Raw genomic sequence first — 19,384 nt, forward strand, 5'->3', positions numbered from 1 at the left:
TTTATAGAGGATCACTCGGCGGAGGACACAGCTCCCACCTACAAATGGGAAGCATTGAAGTGCGTCCTGAGGGGCATCTTCATTAAACATGGGGCATGCATTAAAAAAAAAAAAAAAAAAAGGCCCAGAATTTGGTAGAAGCCCTCCATAAGGTCTCGGATCTAGAGCTCGTCCACAAGCGAGCTTTAATCAGCCACCAACTTGCAGGCCAGACTGGAAGTCAAGAAACTGCTTGTCTCTTCATACCAACGTCTATTACAGGTGGGGAGGGGAAAGTTCTACGAATTTGGGGACAAGCCAGGCAGATTGTTGGCCAATGCACTAAAAGAAGGGAGAGCCCACACCCTAATCCCCTGTGTTAAGAACTCACGAGATTAATTGCTTTACGCCACTCCTGACATTTCTAATGCCTTCCACGCTTACTACTCCAAATTATACAACTTGACCACTGGGCCTTCTGAGGAGGATTGCAAATCTCCCTCAATGCCCTTTCCCCTTTCAACCTCTCAATAGGTCTACGATTGAAGACCTAGAGAGCCCATTCTTACTGGAAGATATCCTGACGGTAATCCGTGATACACTCTGTAATATGAGTCCCGGCCCAGACGGGTTCTCTGCCAAATTTTATAAATCCTTTGCAGAGCAATTAGCACCCCTGATGCTCCTTTCCTTTAACTCAATATCAAATGGGATCCCATTCCCTCCACGACGGCCCATGTTGCGCTACTTAGGAAGCCCGGAAATGATCCCACCACGTGTAGCAGCTTTAGACCAATATCGCTACTTAGGCGGGCTTTACACGTTGTGACATCACTAGCAATTGCTAGCGATGTCCAGCGTGATAGCACCCGCCCCCGTCGCACATGCGATATGTGGTGATTGCTGCCGTAACGAACATTATCGCTATGGCAGCTTCACACGCACATACCTGGTCGGCGACGTCGCTGTAACTGCCGAGCAATCACTCCTTCAAAGGGGAGGTGTGTTCGGCGTCACAACGACGTCACCGCAACGTCACTAATTGGCCGGCTAATAGAAGCGGAGGGGCGGAGATGAGCAGGACATAACATCCCGCCCACCTTCTTCCTTCCGCATTGCCGTCGGGACGCAGGTAAGGAGATGTTTGTCGTTCCTGCGGGTTTACACACAGCGATGTGTGGAGCTGCAGGAACGACAAACAACATCGTACCTGCGGTTGAACCGACATTATGGAAATGAACAACGTTACACAGATCAGCGATATTGTACGCTTCTGTGCTCGTTCATAGTCGCACCTAGGATTTACACGTTGCGATGTCGCTACCAGCGCCGGATGTGTGTCACTAACGACATGAACCCGACGATATATCGGTAGCAATGTCGCAACGTGTAAAGTCCCCCCTAACATGGATTTAAAGTTCTACACCAAGCTTTGGGTCCGTCTGGCACATGATTTGTGTCCCCTATTGGTGGCGGCACTGCCGTGAACCTGGCCACTTCTCACTAAACATAAGATTGGGATGTCCTATAGCACTAAACAAACACTGAAAACAGTACACTCACTAACATTGTGCAAACGCCTGCTCCAGCCCCTGGGACCTCTTATGCCATTGACTTATCTGTTATCACCCTGACTTTTTACCAGGGGCATCGTCCAATAATTTTCTTGGAAGCTCAAAACCGAGCCCCCTGAGATTGGGGCAGGTGGCACCATATGGGGTTCTTCTCCCACTTTCGGAGATTTTGGAAAATCGTAATTTCAGGATGCGGTTCTATTTGAATATGCCCAACTTAAACATTTCATAACCTCGCAAGGCCATGCTCTGGCCCATCCACCACCCCTAACTTCTTTCGAAATTCTCTGTACCACGGCCCTTGATACTCGACATGCAATATCAAAGATTTATAGGATCATGACATGTGCGGCAGAGGTGCCCCTTCTCTGTTTTTGTTCGTCGTGGGAGGCAGAGCTTAATCAGACATTCCCTAGGGATCCGTGGGAACGTTGTTTCCGCCTGACCCATAAATCCGTGGTCGCCACAAGGATGCAAGAGACCAGTTACAAAATACTTTCCAGGTGGTACAGGGTCCCAACGGCTCTTCATGCGTGGTGTCCTGAGGTGCCGGACACCTGCTGGCGCTGTGGAGCTCAGGGCGGCACCATGTCCCATATCTGGTGGTATTGCCCGAGCTTGACAGTCTTTTGGATCAAGGTAATAGAGGCTGTGCAAGAGGTTACGTGGATCATAGTCCCTAGTCGCCCCGAGGCAGCCTTATTGCTTATGTTTAAAGCATCGGAAAAGACATAAGAAACCCCTTTTGGGACATCTCCTCCAGGCCGCCAAGACGGTGATCTCACGACGATGGAAAGATCCTACCCCCCCCGACCATAGATGAGTGGGCGATAGAAGTGAATGTGGTACATCGTATGGAGATGGTGATGGCCCAGTCGCGAGGTCAGACAGTTGAGACAGCCTCTAAGTGGATCCAGTGGGAATCCTTCCTCTCTGGTCCAAAGTTTCTAGCCCTCATTAATTCCCGGTAAACAGGCTCCTTGGCATGTACCACCCTCAGAAGCCATGTAGTCCCCTCTTCCAGGTTCCAGTCCAATGGACGTTGCACCAGTCCCTGCCAACATACACCTCTCCCCGTCTATCTCCTTACTGATTCCCTCCTTCCCTTTCCATGATTCGTGATTATGTTTTCCTTAGATGAGGAATGCCCATATCTAATGGCATCTATGTGCCTCAATGAGCTATTAACCTTTATCAATTTCATATGAGGGAACCTGGGGTGGCCGTAGAATTGGAGAATACAATTCTAATGCTTGTTCTATATATTGGCTATATCTGAACTTTTTGGAGTGGCATACTACAAAACTATGTGAGGTCACAAGTTTTTCCCAACATATCACTAAGATTGTAAATGTAGTTATTCTGCTGCTTACGATGTATGCTGAATATGCAATAAAGCTTTAAGGCTCATATAAGAAACAAAACAGACTTTTATTTTGAAGTAAATCTGAACACTAAGGCTATGTGCCCACGGGAGCTTATACCTGCGGAGGTATCCGCAGGTACGAACGCATGTTTCCCGCAGCTGCCCGCCGGCGTCCGCAGCTATTTTTAGCTGCGAGATTACAGTGGAAAAGCTGCGGGAAACATGCGGACATTCATGTAAATTACCTGCGGACGTCACGGCCTCTATCTCCATAGCGGAGGGCCGGGACATCCGCAGGTAATTCCGCAGGAATAATTGACATGCAATTATACCTGCGGATGCGGACATCTGCAGTATGTTCGTCAGACGCACTTTCCGCAGCGTGGACACAGCACTCCCCATGTCCCATAGGATAACATGGGGAGTGACTGTACATGCTAAAACCTGCGGATTTATCTGAAAAATCCAAAATCCGCGGCAAAATCCGCACAAACAAGCTCCCGTGGGCACATAGCCTAATAAGACATATACGATTGCTAACAGAAAAGGGAACGCTGCAACCCAGCATCTGACCCCATGGGGAATTCTAGTAAAAAAAATATTTTATTGCACACTGTACAAGTTGGATTATTGGCCCTTGATGGATTATCCCAAAAGAAAATGAGAGAGGAACGTTAAGTTTTAGCCAATGTGTTCTGTAAGTGATATGTAACATGTTTAAATATTACTCTGATTAAAAAGGCTTTCTTTTTTCATATAGTTGTGTGTTTTCTATTGCAAATAAATTATAATAATTTTATAAAATAAACAATGAAGATATATTGGTTCAAAACTAGTTAAAAGTACAATTAAAATAACCTCCACACAGGATATAGCTGCTTCGGGTAAATTCACATTTGGTGAGACCAGTATGGCAGAACTAGTAAATCTAGCACATCTTTGCTGCCAGTTTTACCTGCATTACTGTGTTCAAGCAGACTTACATGCGTATAGCACCTGCAGCGCGATAACAATTAGGAAATCTTACCTGGAGATATCATTTAGCAATAGACTAAGCTTGGATACATTGTTTTCCACGTAGTCGATCATTTCCAAGTCTCTTAACGTAAGAAGCTGCTGTCTAGGATAAATTATCTGACACTAAAAAAAACCCCAAAAAACCTTTAAAGTCGATTATTATTATTATTGAATGATAAATAACTATAAATAAAAATATGTAATAAATTAACCTTATAAGAACACAAATGGAGCATTTACCTTCATAAGTTCTTCTATGCAAGAAATGAAAATATTAAAAATTGCGGCAGGAGATGGGGGGCCAATGTATTGTTTTATGTCCGCTCGGTCTACAAAGGCCATATCTATTTTCTCAGTAATGTTTGAAGTTGTTAAGATAACTACATTAGAACACCTAAAAGACAAAAAATTATACAATGTCGATTTAACATAGGCATATTATATTTTTTTGCACTGGTGTCATTTATTTTACAATATGTGTAAAGAAATATATAAAATAAAAAGTATTTTAGTTCAAACCTTGATACGGATTTCAAGTGTAAGAAGTGTTCAGCTTTCTCTAGTTCTGAGGTCAAGCATTCAGGTTTTAGGACTTGTTCTGTTTTTTCAGCAACAAGTAAACTAAGGCCACGGATAAAAAGGACATTTATTTAAAGGGAATCGGTCACCATTTTGACAATTTTAAACTATTAATATGGGCATACAGGTTATAGGATGCTGAAAAATGTCCTACTTGTCTGCCTCATATCAGAAGCCTTGTTGTGGATAAATCATCTTTTATCACTTTATGTAAATGAGCTCTTCCAGGCTATGGGGCGGATGCAATTTGGGATGTATTCCATCTGTCTAGATTTTGGCGGTTGGTGACTGTTCACATTAAGTCATCAGGCCTTGTCCACAGGCTATTTACTTCATGCTGCATTTGCTTGGACCTGTCCCGCCCACAGCCATGACTCAGTCATGGGTACGGGATTGAAATAGACCAGGTGAGTGCTGCTAAGAGCAGTTCTACTATTCATATGTGAGGCCGTATGGCACATTTTATAAAAATATTTTAGTGTAGGACTGCCTCAAATGAGATTTGCCGTGACGTGGCGACGTAGCTCAAGAAATTGCAATTTTTTGCCAAAAATCTCAAAATTTTTATAATAAGTACAGTTTGGAAATTTTAGTGCTGAAGTGCACATTTAGTGCTGGCTTTTTGTTTTTTATGGGGCAGATGCTGCCTGGAAGATAACTGTGCCTCCAGAGATTATTTTAAAGAAAATCAGTCATCAGGATTTAACCTATTAAAGTGAAGGTATGGCTATAATGGCCCCGTTATACTGAGTTAATGGATAAGTATAGTGTAAAAATCCGTAGCCTAGCTCCTGCTTAATTTACTTTAGAAGTCTTGGTGCAATAGCATCGCAGCAAAACTGTGGGTAGAGTCCTCGGCTCGGTTGTGGGCTCTCTGCAATGGTTTAATCCTCCTTTCTCAAATTTTGTGCAAGCGCCGCCACACCTGTCTACAGTCAGAAGCAAAAAGGCACTGGAGGCAGTGCATTCTCAGGTTAATCTCTGGCGGTCTTCAGCAAAATGGTGTCAGTAGCAGCGAATGTGCAGATGGATATCTCGGCTCAATGACAAGCCGAGATCCTCATCTGCGCATGTGCCAACACAAGCTCAGCAGGTAGCGTTATCTTCCAGGCAGCATCCTCCCATAGCCTGGAAGAGCTCATTTACATACAGGGAAAAACGTGGATTTCCCTGGAATACGACATTAGATTGCAGATACCAAAGTGTCATTTTATTCATCTTCTTATGACCTACATACCCATAAAGATGGGTTAGGAGAGTTGATCCCACTGACCGATTTGCTTTAACCCTGACCACCAATTTCCAATTTTATTTTTTCCGCCTCTTGTTTAAAGAGCCATAACTTTATTTTTGGCGTTCACATAGATGTAGATGTATGAGGGCTTGTTTTTTACGGGACAAGTTGTATTTTTGAATGACACAAATCATTTCATGTGATGTAATGAAAAGCAGAAAAAAAGTGCAACCCCACACAATTTTTTTTTTTTTTTTTTAAGTTGTTTTTTTTGTTTACCATATTCACTATCCAGTAAAATTGACCAGGCAATAGGATTTCCCAGGTCTCTAAGATTACGCAGATACCAAACAAGCAGAAGTTTATTTTTTAATGCGGTGACAAAAATTTAATAAAAGATAAAATTTTCCGAGACCTGTAACTGTTTTGATTCTTCATCGATGGGTCTATGAGGGCTTATTTTTTTAGGGCCATGAGTCATCGATTTTAACAATACCATTTTGGGTTATTTACAATACTTTGATAGTCTGTTAGTGAAAATTATTGCAGTGTTGTGGCAGCCCAAAAAAAACATAATTCTGTCTTTTCAATTGTTTTTTCTCATTTTCGCCATGGTGACCTGAGGTTGGCATGACAACCTCGGGGTCACCTGACTACGGTAAGCATGAGGGATCATGCATGCAGCATGATCCCTCTTGCTTCTCACAGTTCAGCTTTCACAGCTGAACTGTACTGCAATGATCGATCACTGCAGTACAATGCAGCTGCAATCAGAGCACTGTAAGGTAATGTCCTATTTAGGGACTAATTAAAAAAAAAATAATGTAAAAATCTTGCAATGAAAATATTCAGAAGATAAAGAATAAACAACTAATTCCAATAAATAGTTCTACTTGTGTAAAGAAATCAAAACAAAAAAACCCAAACCACACAATAAAAAAAGTACACATTTAGTATCTTCATAACAACCAGACCTATAAAACCAATAAAAAAGTGAGTTGGAGTATGAGTTGGTGTACATGCAGCTTGTAAACTCATGTTCACACTGGTCATAAGACATAAGAAACCAAAGAAGAAAATAATATGAACATATATCCTGCTGTAACTACCGTAAAATAATAATGCATATATATAAATAAGCATAGGGTACTTAGCAAACATTGTTGCTGATCAAAAAAGCGTAACTCTTTTTTGAACAAAAACAGTGTTTACTAAGTACCCTATGTTTGTTTATATGCATTATGCTTTTATTTTAGTTACAGCAGGGTATATGTTCAAATTTTCTTCTGTTTTTTTCCGATCTATAAAACTGTCACATTAGTTATCCTTTTAATTGAACACCGTAAAAAAAAAACAAAAAAAAACCCACAAAAACTGTCTTTTCATCATACAGCTGACAAAAAAAGTGGAATAAAATGTGATCAGTCATATATAAATAAAAATTGTAGAACTGAAAATATCATCTTTTCCCGCAAAAAACAAGCTGCCACACAGCTCAATCAGGGAAAAAATGAAAAAAAGTTATAGCTCTCAGAATACAGCAATGCAAAAACTGTTTTGCGTTTTTTTCTCTATAAAATAGTTTTCATGATGTAAAAAGTGGCAAAACATAAAAAAAAACAACAAAAAAACCCCAATATAAATGTGGATGCAAAGAAAAAAAAATCCAGCACCTGTAGTCCGATATTCAATTTAAATAAAACATCCTTTTATTGGAAACATGTTAAAATATACATGTATAGATAGAAAATTCTTACACGTTTCAGGTCATAGTGACCTTTACTCATAGGTAATAGGTTTAGAATAAAGCAGACATTTATATAAACTTTGAAGAAAGGGAATACAAAACACGTGGAATGGGTAAATTACAACAGCTGTGCCCATTAACTATTTCTTGTCCATGGTCAGGATCACAAAAAAAAGGGGGGGGGGGGAAGATCAAATATTTCAGAGGAATATAAATCTCAAATAACAAAAAGTGCAATAGAAAAATGCAAATACAGATATAATTCCAGCACAAAATATTACATCAATAAAAACATTGCATTAAATATCACATAGATGTTTGTAAATATGAAAAAACCATAAAGCTACTGTTATAATATACATATTAATATACATGAGCAAAAATCCTCCAAAATCTTTATATTTCCTCACTAAAAATTGAGTTGTCAGTTATTTCATTGATTAGATTCATCTAAGATTAAGGATTATGCGTGTTGTTGAATCTGGTCTGAAGATGCGTTTATATGAAAAAACTGTCATGTAAATTTTCCTAAGTTAAGCATTATACATCAAAAAATATATATATCATTTGGTTTCCAGAAAAAAAACCACAACATTATGCCTCAAAAATGGGGTGAAAAAAATGTTGTATTTCAGAAAAAAATGAGAAAACCCCCCCGTTATTTAATTTTCCTAAGTTTAACATTATACATCAAAAAATATATCTTTTGGTTTCCAGAAAATATACACAACATTATGCCTCAAAAATTTGGGTGAAAAAAATGTGTATTACAGAAATATTTAATTTTAAAGCGGAATATCTGACTACTCATTAGTTCTACTTCCAAAATTAATTCATTCTAGTTAGAAAGCAATTCCTAAAAGCAATGAAAACAATCTTCAAATTTAACTAAAAAATGAATTGTAATTTCGGTAATAAAGTCCATATGGGGTCCAGGATTTTAGGAGTAGTTTCCACTGAGCCTCCCTCAATAGGAGTTTTTTTCTCCAATCCCATCCACGGATGGGTTTAAAAACCCTCTCAATGCCTGTAATGGATAGTGCTGATAAATCTCTTTGATGTTCCTCAATAAAGTGTCTAAATAAACCCCGACAAACCTTTTCTAGTTCTAGTATTTTTGTAAATTACCGCACCAATGTGTTCAGACATGCGTTTTTTTAAGTTCTAGTAGTACATCCAATATAAAATTTTTTGCATTTTTTACAATCAGTCTGATAAATTACATGTGTACTAGAACAATCAATAAATTATTTAATATACGCCAGATATATAGACGATATAGTCATTATCTGGAGCACCACTGATGAGGATGAAAATCTGAATGATTTCAAGGAGTATTTAAATGCTAATGAAATCAATTTAAAATTTGTTTTATCATCTTATTCTGTAGAGGCAACTTTTATGGATATTTGTTTGGAAGGAAATGCTAGTACTGGTACAATACAGAACAAACTTTTTCGCAAACCAACAGCTGGCAATGCCACTTTGTTTGCAACTAGTTGCCATCCGCATCATGTCACCAAAAATCTACCAGTTGGTGAATTTCTTCGGGCACGGCAACTTTGCTCTTCTGAGACTAGTTTTCAAGTTGAAAGCAATATAATGAAAACTAGATTTTCCAAAAGGGGTTATTCACAAGCTACCATACAAAGGACGATTGGCATTGCATCCAACAGGTCTCGAGATTCGTTATTACATCCAGAAAAATATCCAGATATCAAATAAAAAACCAATGCAGGTTAAAAATTTGATAAAAATAAAATTACTTACTTTTTCAACTACCTTTTCCATAGATTTTTACAAAATTACTACCCTTATCAAAAATTATTCAAAAATATTATACCAGGATGATAAACTAAAAGCTATATTAAAAAAATGGAATTCATTTTGTATCAAAAAGGGCCCCTAATATTGGCAATATTGTTTCTCTCAGCATGCATCTTAATAATCTAGGCAACCAGAATAATAACTGGCTTATACAAGTGTTTTGCATGTGGTTACTGTCTCCTCCCCAAAATCCTATAGAATGTAAGCTCGCAAGGGTAAGGCCCTCTTCCCTCTGTACCAGTCTGTCTACTGTAACTTGTGTATGTATTCTGTATGTAACCCCTTCTCATGTACAGCTCCATGGAATTAATGGTGCTCTATAAATAAATAATAATAATAAATAATAATGTGGTTCGCAGAGATGTAATCTCTGTAAAATGCTTAATAAGATGTCTTCATTTACTGGTAACCACACTAAACAATATAATATTAAATCTTTTATTAATTGTTCTAGTACACATGTAATTTATAAGGCGGATTGTAAGAAAATGCAAACATTTTTATCTGGATGTACTATATGAACTTTTTAAAAAAACAAACAAACGTATTCCTGAACACATTGGTGCGGTAATCAACAAAAATACTAGAACTAGCAAAGGTTTGTCGGGTTTATCTAGACACTTTATTGAGGAACATCAAGGACATTTATCAGCGCTATCTATTACAGGCATTGAGAGGGTTTTTAAACCCATCCGTGGAGGGGGGTTGGAGAAAAAAAAAAACTCTTATTGAGGGAGGCTCAGTAGAAACTACTCCTGAAATCCTGGGCCCCAGATGGACTCAATTACCGAAATTACAATTCATTTTTTAGTTAAATTTGAAGAGTTTTCATTGCTTTTGGAAATTGCTTTCCAACTAGAATGAATTAATTTTGGAAATAGAACTAATAATATGAGTAGTCAGATATTCCGCTTTAAAATTAAATATTTCTGTAATACACATTTTTTTCACCCCAATTTTTGAGGTATAATGTGTATTTTTTCTGGAAATCAAATGATATATATCTTTGATGTATAATGTTAAACTTAGGAAAATTAAATACCAGGGGTTTTTTCTCCTCAGTTTTTTCTGAAATACAACACTTTTTTCACCCCATTTTTGAGGCATAATGTTGTGTATTTTTTCTGGAAACCAAATGATATACCGTATTTTTCGCTTTGTAAGACGCACTTTTGTTCCCCCAAATTTTGGGGGAAAGTAGGGGGTGCGCCTTATAAACCGAATATACGGGGGGGGGGGGTATATTATATTATATATAATAATATATATAATAATATATATATATATATATATATATACATACATACATATATATACACATATATATATATATATATATATATATACACATACATACATACATACATACATACACACACACACACACACATATACACACTGCAGGGTCCGCTTTGGAGCGGTGCTGGGAGCTGGTGAGCTGCGGGAGGGAGTTTTTGATCTCCTGCTCCCGCTCATATAATATGCACTGCCACTGTCCATCAGGGTGGTCCTGAAACCGCATCGCGCTGATGGGCTGGGGCAGCGGGGCATATTATATCTGCCTGCGCCCTCCTTTGATCGCACATGATCCCCCCCCTGTGTTAGATATGGCCCCCATACTGTTGCCCATAGTAAAATAAAAAAAGCTTTACTTACCTCCAGCGCTGATCTCCCGGTCTCCTGCTGCTGCTGTCTGTGATCAGGCACGCAGAGATGATATCACTCTGCCGTGCCGATCACATGACCGGCAGCAAGAACCAGGAAGTGGAGGAAGCCGGAGCTCAACTGCCAGGAGGGAGACACGAGGAGGGACAGCGCTGAGAAGGTAAGGAAAGAGTGTTTTATGGGCAGCAGTATGGGGGGCATATCTAACACAGGGGAGGTGTGCCATCTATAGTGGCCATGGGCAGCAGTATGGGGGCCATATCAAACACAGGGGAGATGTGCCATCTATAGTAACCATGGGCAGCAGTATGGGGGCCATATCAAACACAGGGGAGATGTGTCATCTATAGTGGCCATGGGCAGCAGTATGGGGGCCATATCAAATACAGGTGAGGTGTGCCATCTATAGGGGCCATGGGCAGCACAGGGGGACGTGTCCCAGCACAAGGGGGCTATATTCAATATAAGGGGGCCATATCCAGATTAAGAGGGGCTAATTTTAGGATGGGGGGCTATGAGTGACATATATCCTATATGATTTGTTAGATGGACACTGGCATTATAAGATGAACCCCATTTAACATTAAAAAAATCTTTCTCTTCACCAAATTTGGGGGTGCGTCTTATAATCAGGTGCGTCTTATAAAGCAAAAAATACGGTATTTTTTTATGTGTAATGCTGAACTTAAGAAAATTTAAAATGACAGTTTTGCATATAATCGCATCTCCAGACCAGGTTTAACAACACGCATAATCCTTATAATCCTTAATCTAATGTGTGCTTTACACGCTGCGACATCGCTAACAATTTATCGTCGGGGTCACGGTGTTTGTGACGCACACCCGGCGTCGTTAGCGATATCGCAGCATGTAACACGTACAAGCGACCTTCAAAGATCGCAAAAGTGGTTAAAATCGTTGGTGTTGGAGAAGTCATCCAAACACCAAATATCGTTGTCTGGTGAGTAGCGATGTTGTTCCTCGTTCCTGCGGCATCACACATCGCTATATGTGACACTGCAGGAGCGACGAACACCTCCTTACCTCCGTCCACTGGAAAAGGAAGGAAGGAAGGTGGTGGACGGCCGCTCATCTCCGCCCCTCCTCTGCTATTGGACAGCTGCCATGTGACGTCGCTGTGACGCCGCACGAACCGCCCCCTTAGAAAGGAGGCGGTTCGCAGGCCAGAGCGACGTCACAGGGAAGGCAAGTAGTGTGACGGGTGTTAGCTGTGTTGTGCGCCACGGGCAGCGATTTGCCCGTGATGCACAACCGACGGGGGCGGGTACGCTCGCTAGTGATATCGTTACCGATATCGCAGCATGTAAAGTGATTAGATAAGTCTAATCAATGAAGTAACTGACAACTCAATTTTTAGTGAGGAAATATACAGATTTTGGAGGATTTTTGCTCATGAATATTAATATGTATATTATAACAGTAAGTAGCCTTATGTTTTTTTCATATTTACAAACAACATCTATGTGATATTTAATGCAATGGTTTTTATTGATGCAATATTCTGTGCTGGAATTATATCTGTATTTGCATTTTTTCTATTGCACTTTGTTTTTTGAGATTTATATTCTTCTGAGATATTTGATCCTTTTCCTCCTTTTTGTGATCCTGACCATGGACAAGAAATAGTTATTGGGCACAGCTGTTGTAATTTACCCATTCCACGTTTATTGTATTCCCTTTCTTCAAAGTTTGTATAAATGTCTGCTTTATTCTAAACCTATTACCTATGAGTAAAGGTCACATGTATATACATGTATATTTTAACATGTTTCCAATAAAAAGATGTTTTATTTAAATTGAAGATCGGACTACAGGTGCTGGATTTTTTTTCTTTGCATTTGGATTTTCCTGTGGAGGTGGACCACCCTCCCTCTGCTTTCTTCCGTGCACCCTGATGGAAAGGTCGTATGGTGAATGGCAGGGTGAACGTTTTTGTTTAATTTGAATCTATATAAATGTTGTATTGCCGTTTTCGTACTTATCCGATGAATAAAGCTATCTCATCACTTTTACTGCCCACTGAACAGTGTATGGAGGATAAAACAAATGAAAAAACTATTCCGGAATTGCTGTTTCTTCTTTATTCTGTCTAACAAAAAGTGGAATAGAAAGCGATCAAAAAGTATGTAACCAAAATGGTATAAAGAACTCCAGCTCATCCTGCAAAAAACAACCCCTCAGATGGCGGTGTTGGCATAAAAATAGAAACTATAGCCTTCAAAATTCAGTGCTGCAAAAAACCTTTATTTTGTATAAAACAAAAAAAAACAAACGTTTTTAGTGTGATAGTCACCAAACCTGGTATCACTGTAACCGCTTTGACTGTAGGAATAAAAAGTAATTAATCATTTATACTCCATGATGTACAGAATAATAAAAAAAATCTAATATATAAAGCAAGTGTATGTACGTGTGTACAGTATGTATGCGAGTATGTATGTATGCATGCATGCATGCATGCATAAGTCTATCTATGTATGCATGTTTGCTAAGGGAATCTGCACCGTCACATTTACAGACACAGAATTTTGCACAGCCAGCTCATTTGACTCAGGGAACATCATAGACTGTTTCAAAGGGAAAATGTAACCCCATGCTTCACATTTATTCGCCAAACTACCTGCTTATTTTAAAGTCAAGTTACAAGTCATTAATAGGAGCTCTGATTGGTTGCTATAGGCAACGAAGGACATTCTTAGTATAAGAGGCTTAAGTGTAAGGTAATATGATTTTGGTGGAGTACCAGACAGACACAGAAGGAGGCAGACAGACACAGAGGGAGAGAGACAGACAGACACAGAGGGAGGGAGGCAGACACAGAGGAAGGGAGGCAGACACAGAGGAAGGGAGGCAGACACAGAGGAAGGGAGGCAGACACAGAGGAAGGGAGGCAGACACAGAGGGAGGGAGGCAAACACAGAGGGAGGCAGGCAGACACAGTGGGAGGGAGGGAGGCAGACAGACACAGGGAGGGAGGCACTTAACCTCTGGCCCAGAGGACTCCTGGATATATTAAGGATTCCAATAATATACTTGATCCATATTCCAGTAAAATATGGTCTTATGATTATGTTTGGCTCAGTTGTGGTGATCTTGTATCATTGTGCACATCTATTTCTCAATCAGTTGCAATACAGGCGCTTAAATTTAATTTACATAAATATATTATGTATGTCGCACCCAGGGATATGGGGTACTCCGTTCCGGGCAGTGTACGTCATGAGAATGTCATGATGGTGGCAGTTACCCGGTTCAGTGCCCTCGGCCCTTTTTGTAATGGGGATATTTACAGGGGATTAATGAATAAAGGTTATTCGTGACGCCACTTGCAATGTTGCGGCTAAGTGTAGGGAGCCGCCGCTGCAGAATGTCTCCACTGGGGCTGGTGGTATTAGCAGCTAGTATGGTAGTCCATCTGCAAGTAGGGCTTTGCCCCAGCAGGTGTATGATGCAGTGGGCATCGGAAGAAGCGAGTCCAGACAGGTATTAAGTGCAACTAGTTTACTCACTGCTGGTAGATGTCTGGCTGTCCGATGCCGGCTGGTTTCACCTCCAGGTCCCCTGCATCCCACTGCCAGTCTGGTTTCTCTGGTACCTTCTTCCCCTGCACCTGTCGCTGGTAAGTGGGTCCCCGTGGTATAGAACAATGGGGATCCCCATTCTGAGGTTTGTCCACTTCTGCACGCCTGACGGTAGCGTGAACCCTGTGGGGATGGAGACTCTGGTCCTGTCCCCAGCTCTCCCTTTGCTACTGAGTCTTCGGATTCTTTAGGGTCAGCAAGGTCCTTGATGGTCTCTTTTGCTGTGCAGGTGTTAACAGGTCGGTTTGAAGCTCTTTCCTGTCCTAGGATCCTGTACCCTGTCGGTGCATAGCTCCGGACTACTCCACCGGCAACCACTTCTCCTGGGTACCAGGTCACCGTTAACCCGGGTCAGGGTGTAACTTCACTTCCACCTTCACACTCCTGCTGTCTGACACTTTCAACAGTCTCTCCCGTTCTGACTACTGTCTTCCCGACTACTCTCCACAGTCTGCCCCTCCCACCTGGTCAATTAGTGGACTGGAGTGGCTCCACCTCTAGGCGGCCATACATTGGTCCCACCCTAGCTGGGTACCATTGTATGGGGGAATGTTGGGGAAAACTGGGATTATCTGGGTTTTTTGTGTTACCGGCACTGGGGTTCTGGGTCCCTAAGGGGGTAGGCCCTGCATCCTGGTGGGGATGCAGAACCTTGTAGGGTTCAGGGGCGCTACATTTACATTATGGAATTAGAGAATTTCATTATTCAGGTTTCTTCTTTTTTTTAATGGTACATAATTTTTTTTCATTTAACAAGCATTTTTATCTCCAACATCATGGAGTTTCAATGGGTGCTAAATTTTCATCCTCGGAAGCCAATTTGGTTATGTCTTTTTGTGAGGAAAATTTTTTGCACTGTTGTCAAAATCCATTTTTTTTAATTCATCCACTGGTACGGAAGATTTATTGATGTCCAATTGTATATATGCAGAGGCCTGATTTAATTGATCTCTTATTTTATGCACTATGTGAATGATAACCAGTGTTTTTTTTGTGATGGTACGCGCCGGTACGGCGTATTGGAAAATCTGAAGAGCACCTCTGGCTCTGTCCACATGGCTAATTTGTAAACTATACAAATTAGCCATGTGGAGCGGAGGCACAAGCCAGAGGCGTCTCTAGGGGGCGCTGTCGGGCTGCCTGATGCGGCGGTGTGGAAGTCTGCTGGGTGGGAGCCACTATTCTCTGAGCGTGGCTGTCACGCTGACAGCCGCACTCATAGAAGCTGCAGCGCGGCTCCCACTGCTCAATTGTCCTAGTATCTGTCAGACGCGAGGACAATTGAAGCGGTGACACCGGCGCTGACTTCCGGGTCAGCGCGACGGCTGTCTGTAATCAGGTCAGCTGATCAGACTGCTGACCAGGAAGCCAGCGCCGCAGCGCAGAGGCGGCAGAGAAATGCTGAGAAGTGCTCCACTGTGGAGCTGAAGACACGGACGGAGGAACATTATGGGGTAAGAGGGGAGGATTTAAGAAACAGTATGGGGGAGAGAGGGAACTATCTGTGGACACACTACGGGGGGGACAGAGGGTGGGGGAGGGAACCATCTGTGAACACACTATGGGGGGACAGAGGGTGGGAAGGGGCAATAGGTATATACACAGTATGGGTGGGGGAGGGAACTGGACAGAGTATGGGGAGAGAGAGGATGAGGTTTCATGCATGGGGAGAGAAATGATGAGAAGTGATGCATGGGGAGAGAGGATGAGGTGTGATGTATGGGGAGAGAGAGGATGAAGTTTCATGCATGGGGAGAGAGAGGATGAGGTTTCATGCATGGGGAGAGAGGATGAGGTTTCATGCATGGGGAGAGAGGATGAGGTTTCATGTATGGGGAGAGAGGATGAGGGGTGATATATGGAGAGAGAGAAGAGGAGGTTTCATGCATGGGGAGAGAGAGGAGGAGGTTTCATGCATGGGGAGAGAGAGGAGGAGGTTTCATGCATGGGAAGAGAGAGCAGGAGGTTTCATGCATGGGGAGAGAGAGGATGAGGTTTCATGCATGGGGAGAGAGGATGAGGTTTCATGCATGGGGAGAGAGGATGAGGTTTCATGCATGGGGAGAAAGGATGAGGGGTGATGCATGGGGAGAGAGAGGATGAGGTTTCATGCATGGTGAGAGAGGATGAGGTTTCATGCATGGGGAGAGAGGATGAGGTTTCATGCATGGGGAGAAAGAAGATGAGGTTTCATGCATAGGGAGAGAGAGGATGAGGTATCATGCATGGGGAGAGAGGATGAGGTTTCATGCATGGGGAGAGAGGATGAGGTTCCATGCATGGGGAGAGAGAGGATGAGGTTTCATGCATGGGGAGAGAGAGGATGAGGTTTCATGCATGGAGAGAGAGAGGATGAGGTTTCATGCATGGAGAGAGAGAGGATGAGGTTTCATGCATGGGGAGAGAGGATGAGGGGTGATGTATGGGGAGAGAGAGGATGAGGTTTCATGCATGGGGAGAGAGAGGATGAGGTTTCATGCATGGGGAGAGAGAGGATGAGGTTTTATGCAATGGTAGAGAGAGGATGAGGTTTCATGCATGGAGAGAGATAGGATGAGGTTTCATGCATGGAGAGAGAGAGGATGAAGTTTCATGCATGGGGAGAGAGAGGATGAAGTTTCATGCATGGGGAGAGAGGATGAGGGGTGATGTATGGGGAGAGAGGATGATGTTTCATGCATGGAGAGAGAGGATGAGGTTTCATGCATGGGGAGAGAGAGGATGAGGTTTCATGCATGGGGAGAGAGAGGATGAGGTTTCATTCATGGGGAGAGAGGATGAGGTTTCATTAATGGGGAAAGAGGATGAGGGGTGATGTATGGCGAGAGAGAGGATGAGGTTTCATGCATGGGGAGAGAGGATGAGGTTTCATGCATGGGGAGAGAGAGGATGAGGTTTCATGCATGGAAAGAGAGAGGATGAAGTTTCATGCATGGGGAGAGGATGAGGGGTGATGTATGGGGAGAGAGAGGATGAGGTTTCATGCATGGGGAGAGAGAGGATGAGGTTTCATTCATGGGGAGAGAGGATGAGGTTTCATTCATGGGGAAAGAGGATGAGGGGTGATGTATGGCGAGAGAGAGGATGAGGTTTCATGCATGGGGAGAGAGGATGAGGTTTCATGCATGGGGAGAGAGAGGATGAGGTTTCATGCATGGGGAGAGAGAGGATGAGGTTTCAAGCATGGGGAGAGAGAAGATGAGGTTACATGTATGGGGAGAGAGAGGATGACGTTTCATGTATGGGGAGAGATAGGATGAGGTTTCATGCATGGGGAGAGAGAGGATGAGGTTTCATGTATGGGGAGAGAGAGGATGAGGTTTCATGTATGGGGAGAGAGAGGATGAGGTTTCATGCATGGGGAGAGAGAGGATGAGGTTTCATGCATGGGGAGAGAGAGGATGAGGTTTCATGCATGGGGAGAGAGAGGATGAGGTTTCATGCATAGGGAAAGAGAGGGTGAGGTTTCATGCATGGGGAGAGAGAGGATGAGGTTTCATGCATGAGGAGAGAGAGGATGAGGGGTGATGTATGGGGAGAGAGAGGATGATGTTGCATGCATGGGGAGAGAGGATGAGGGGTGATGTATGGGGAGAGAGAGGATGAGGTTTCATGCATGGGGAGAGAAATGATACAGGGTTATGTATGGGGAGAGAGAGGATGAGGTTTCATGCATGGGGGGAGAGAGCATGAGGTTTCATGCATGGGGACAGAGGATGAGGGGTTATGTATGGGTAGAGAGAGGATGAAGTTTCATGCATGGGGAGAGAGAGGATGAGGTTTCATGCATGGGGACAGAGAGGATGAGGTTTCATGGATGGGGACAGAGAGGATGAGGTTTCATGCATGGGGAGAGAGGATGAGGTTTCATGTATGTGGAGAGAGGATGAGGTTTCATGTATGGGGAGAGAGGATGAGGGGTGATGTATGGGGAGAGAGAGGATGAAGTTTCATGCATGGGGAGAGAAATGATACAGGGTTATGTATGGGGAGAGAGAGGATGAGGTTTCATGCATGGGGAGAGAGGATGAGGGGTGATGTATGGGAAGAGAGGGGATGAGGTTTCATGCATGGGGAGAGAGAGGATGAGGTTTCATGCATGGGGAGAGAGAGGATGAGGTTTCATGTATGGGGAGAGAGGATGAGGTTTCATGCATGGGGAGAGAGGATGAGGGGTGATGTATGGGGAGAGAGAGGATGATGTTTCATGCATGGGGAGAGAAATGATACAGGGTTATGTATGGGGAGAGAGGATGAGGTTTCATGCATGGGGAGAGAGGATGAGGGGTGATGTATGGGGAGAGAGAGGATGATGTTTCATGCATGGGGAGAGAAATGATACAGGGTTATGTATGGGGAGAGAGAGGATGAGGTTTCATGCATGGGGAGAGAGGATGAGGGGTGATGTATGGGAAGAGAGGGGATGAGGTTTCATGCATGGGGAGAGAGAGGATGAGGTTTCATGCATGGGGAGAGAGAGGATGAGGTTTCATGTATGGGGAGAGAGAGGATGAGGTTTCATGTATGGGGAGAGAGAGGATGAGGTTTCATGTATGGGGGGAGAGAGGATGAGGTTTCATGTATGGGGAGAGAGAGGATGAGGTTTCATGTATGGGGAGAGAGAGGATGAGGTTTCATGCATGGGGGGAGAGAGGATGAGGTTTCATGCATGGGGAGAGAGAGGATGAGGTTTCATGCATGGGGAGAGAGAGGATGAGGTTTCATTCATGGGGATAGAGAGGATGAGGTTTCATGCATGGGGAGAGAGGATGAGGGGTGATGTATGGGGAGAGA

General features: G+C 42.6%; 1 protein-coding gene across 3 annotated transcripts in view; it reads right to left on the reverse strand.

Annotated features, from left to right (window-relative positions):
• The window catches only part of TRIP13 (thyroid hormone receptor interactor 13), a 336,424-nt gene that overhangs the window by 11,443 nt on the left and 305,597 nt on the right, over positions 1-19,384 (reverse strand). For all 3 annotated transcript variants that reach the window (XM_075315015.1, XM_075315016.1, XM_075315014.1), the window contains exons 11-12: positions 4,177-4,330; positions 3,947-4,059 (exon numbers count right to left, since the gene is read on the reverse strand). In XM_075315015.1, the coding sequence (XP_075171130.1) occupies positions 3,947-4,059; positions 4,177-4,330 (267 nt within the window). The remainder of the gene's footprint in view (positions 1-3,946; positions 4,060-4,176; positions 4,331-19,384) is intronic.

Source organism: Anomaloglossus baeobatrachus, chromosome 6 (assembly GCF_048569485.1).
Source record: "Anomaloglossus baeobatrachus isolate aAnoBae1 chromosome 6, aAnoBae1.hap1, whole genome shotgun sequence".
NCBI classification, from domain to species: Eukaryota; Metazoa; Chordata; class Amphibia; order Anura; family Aromobatidae; genus Anomaloglossus; species Anomaloglossus baeobatrachus.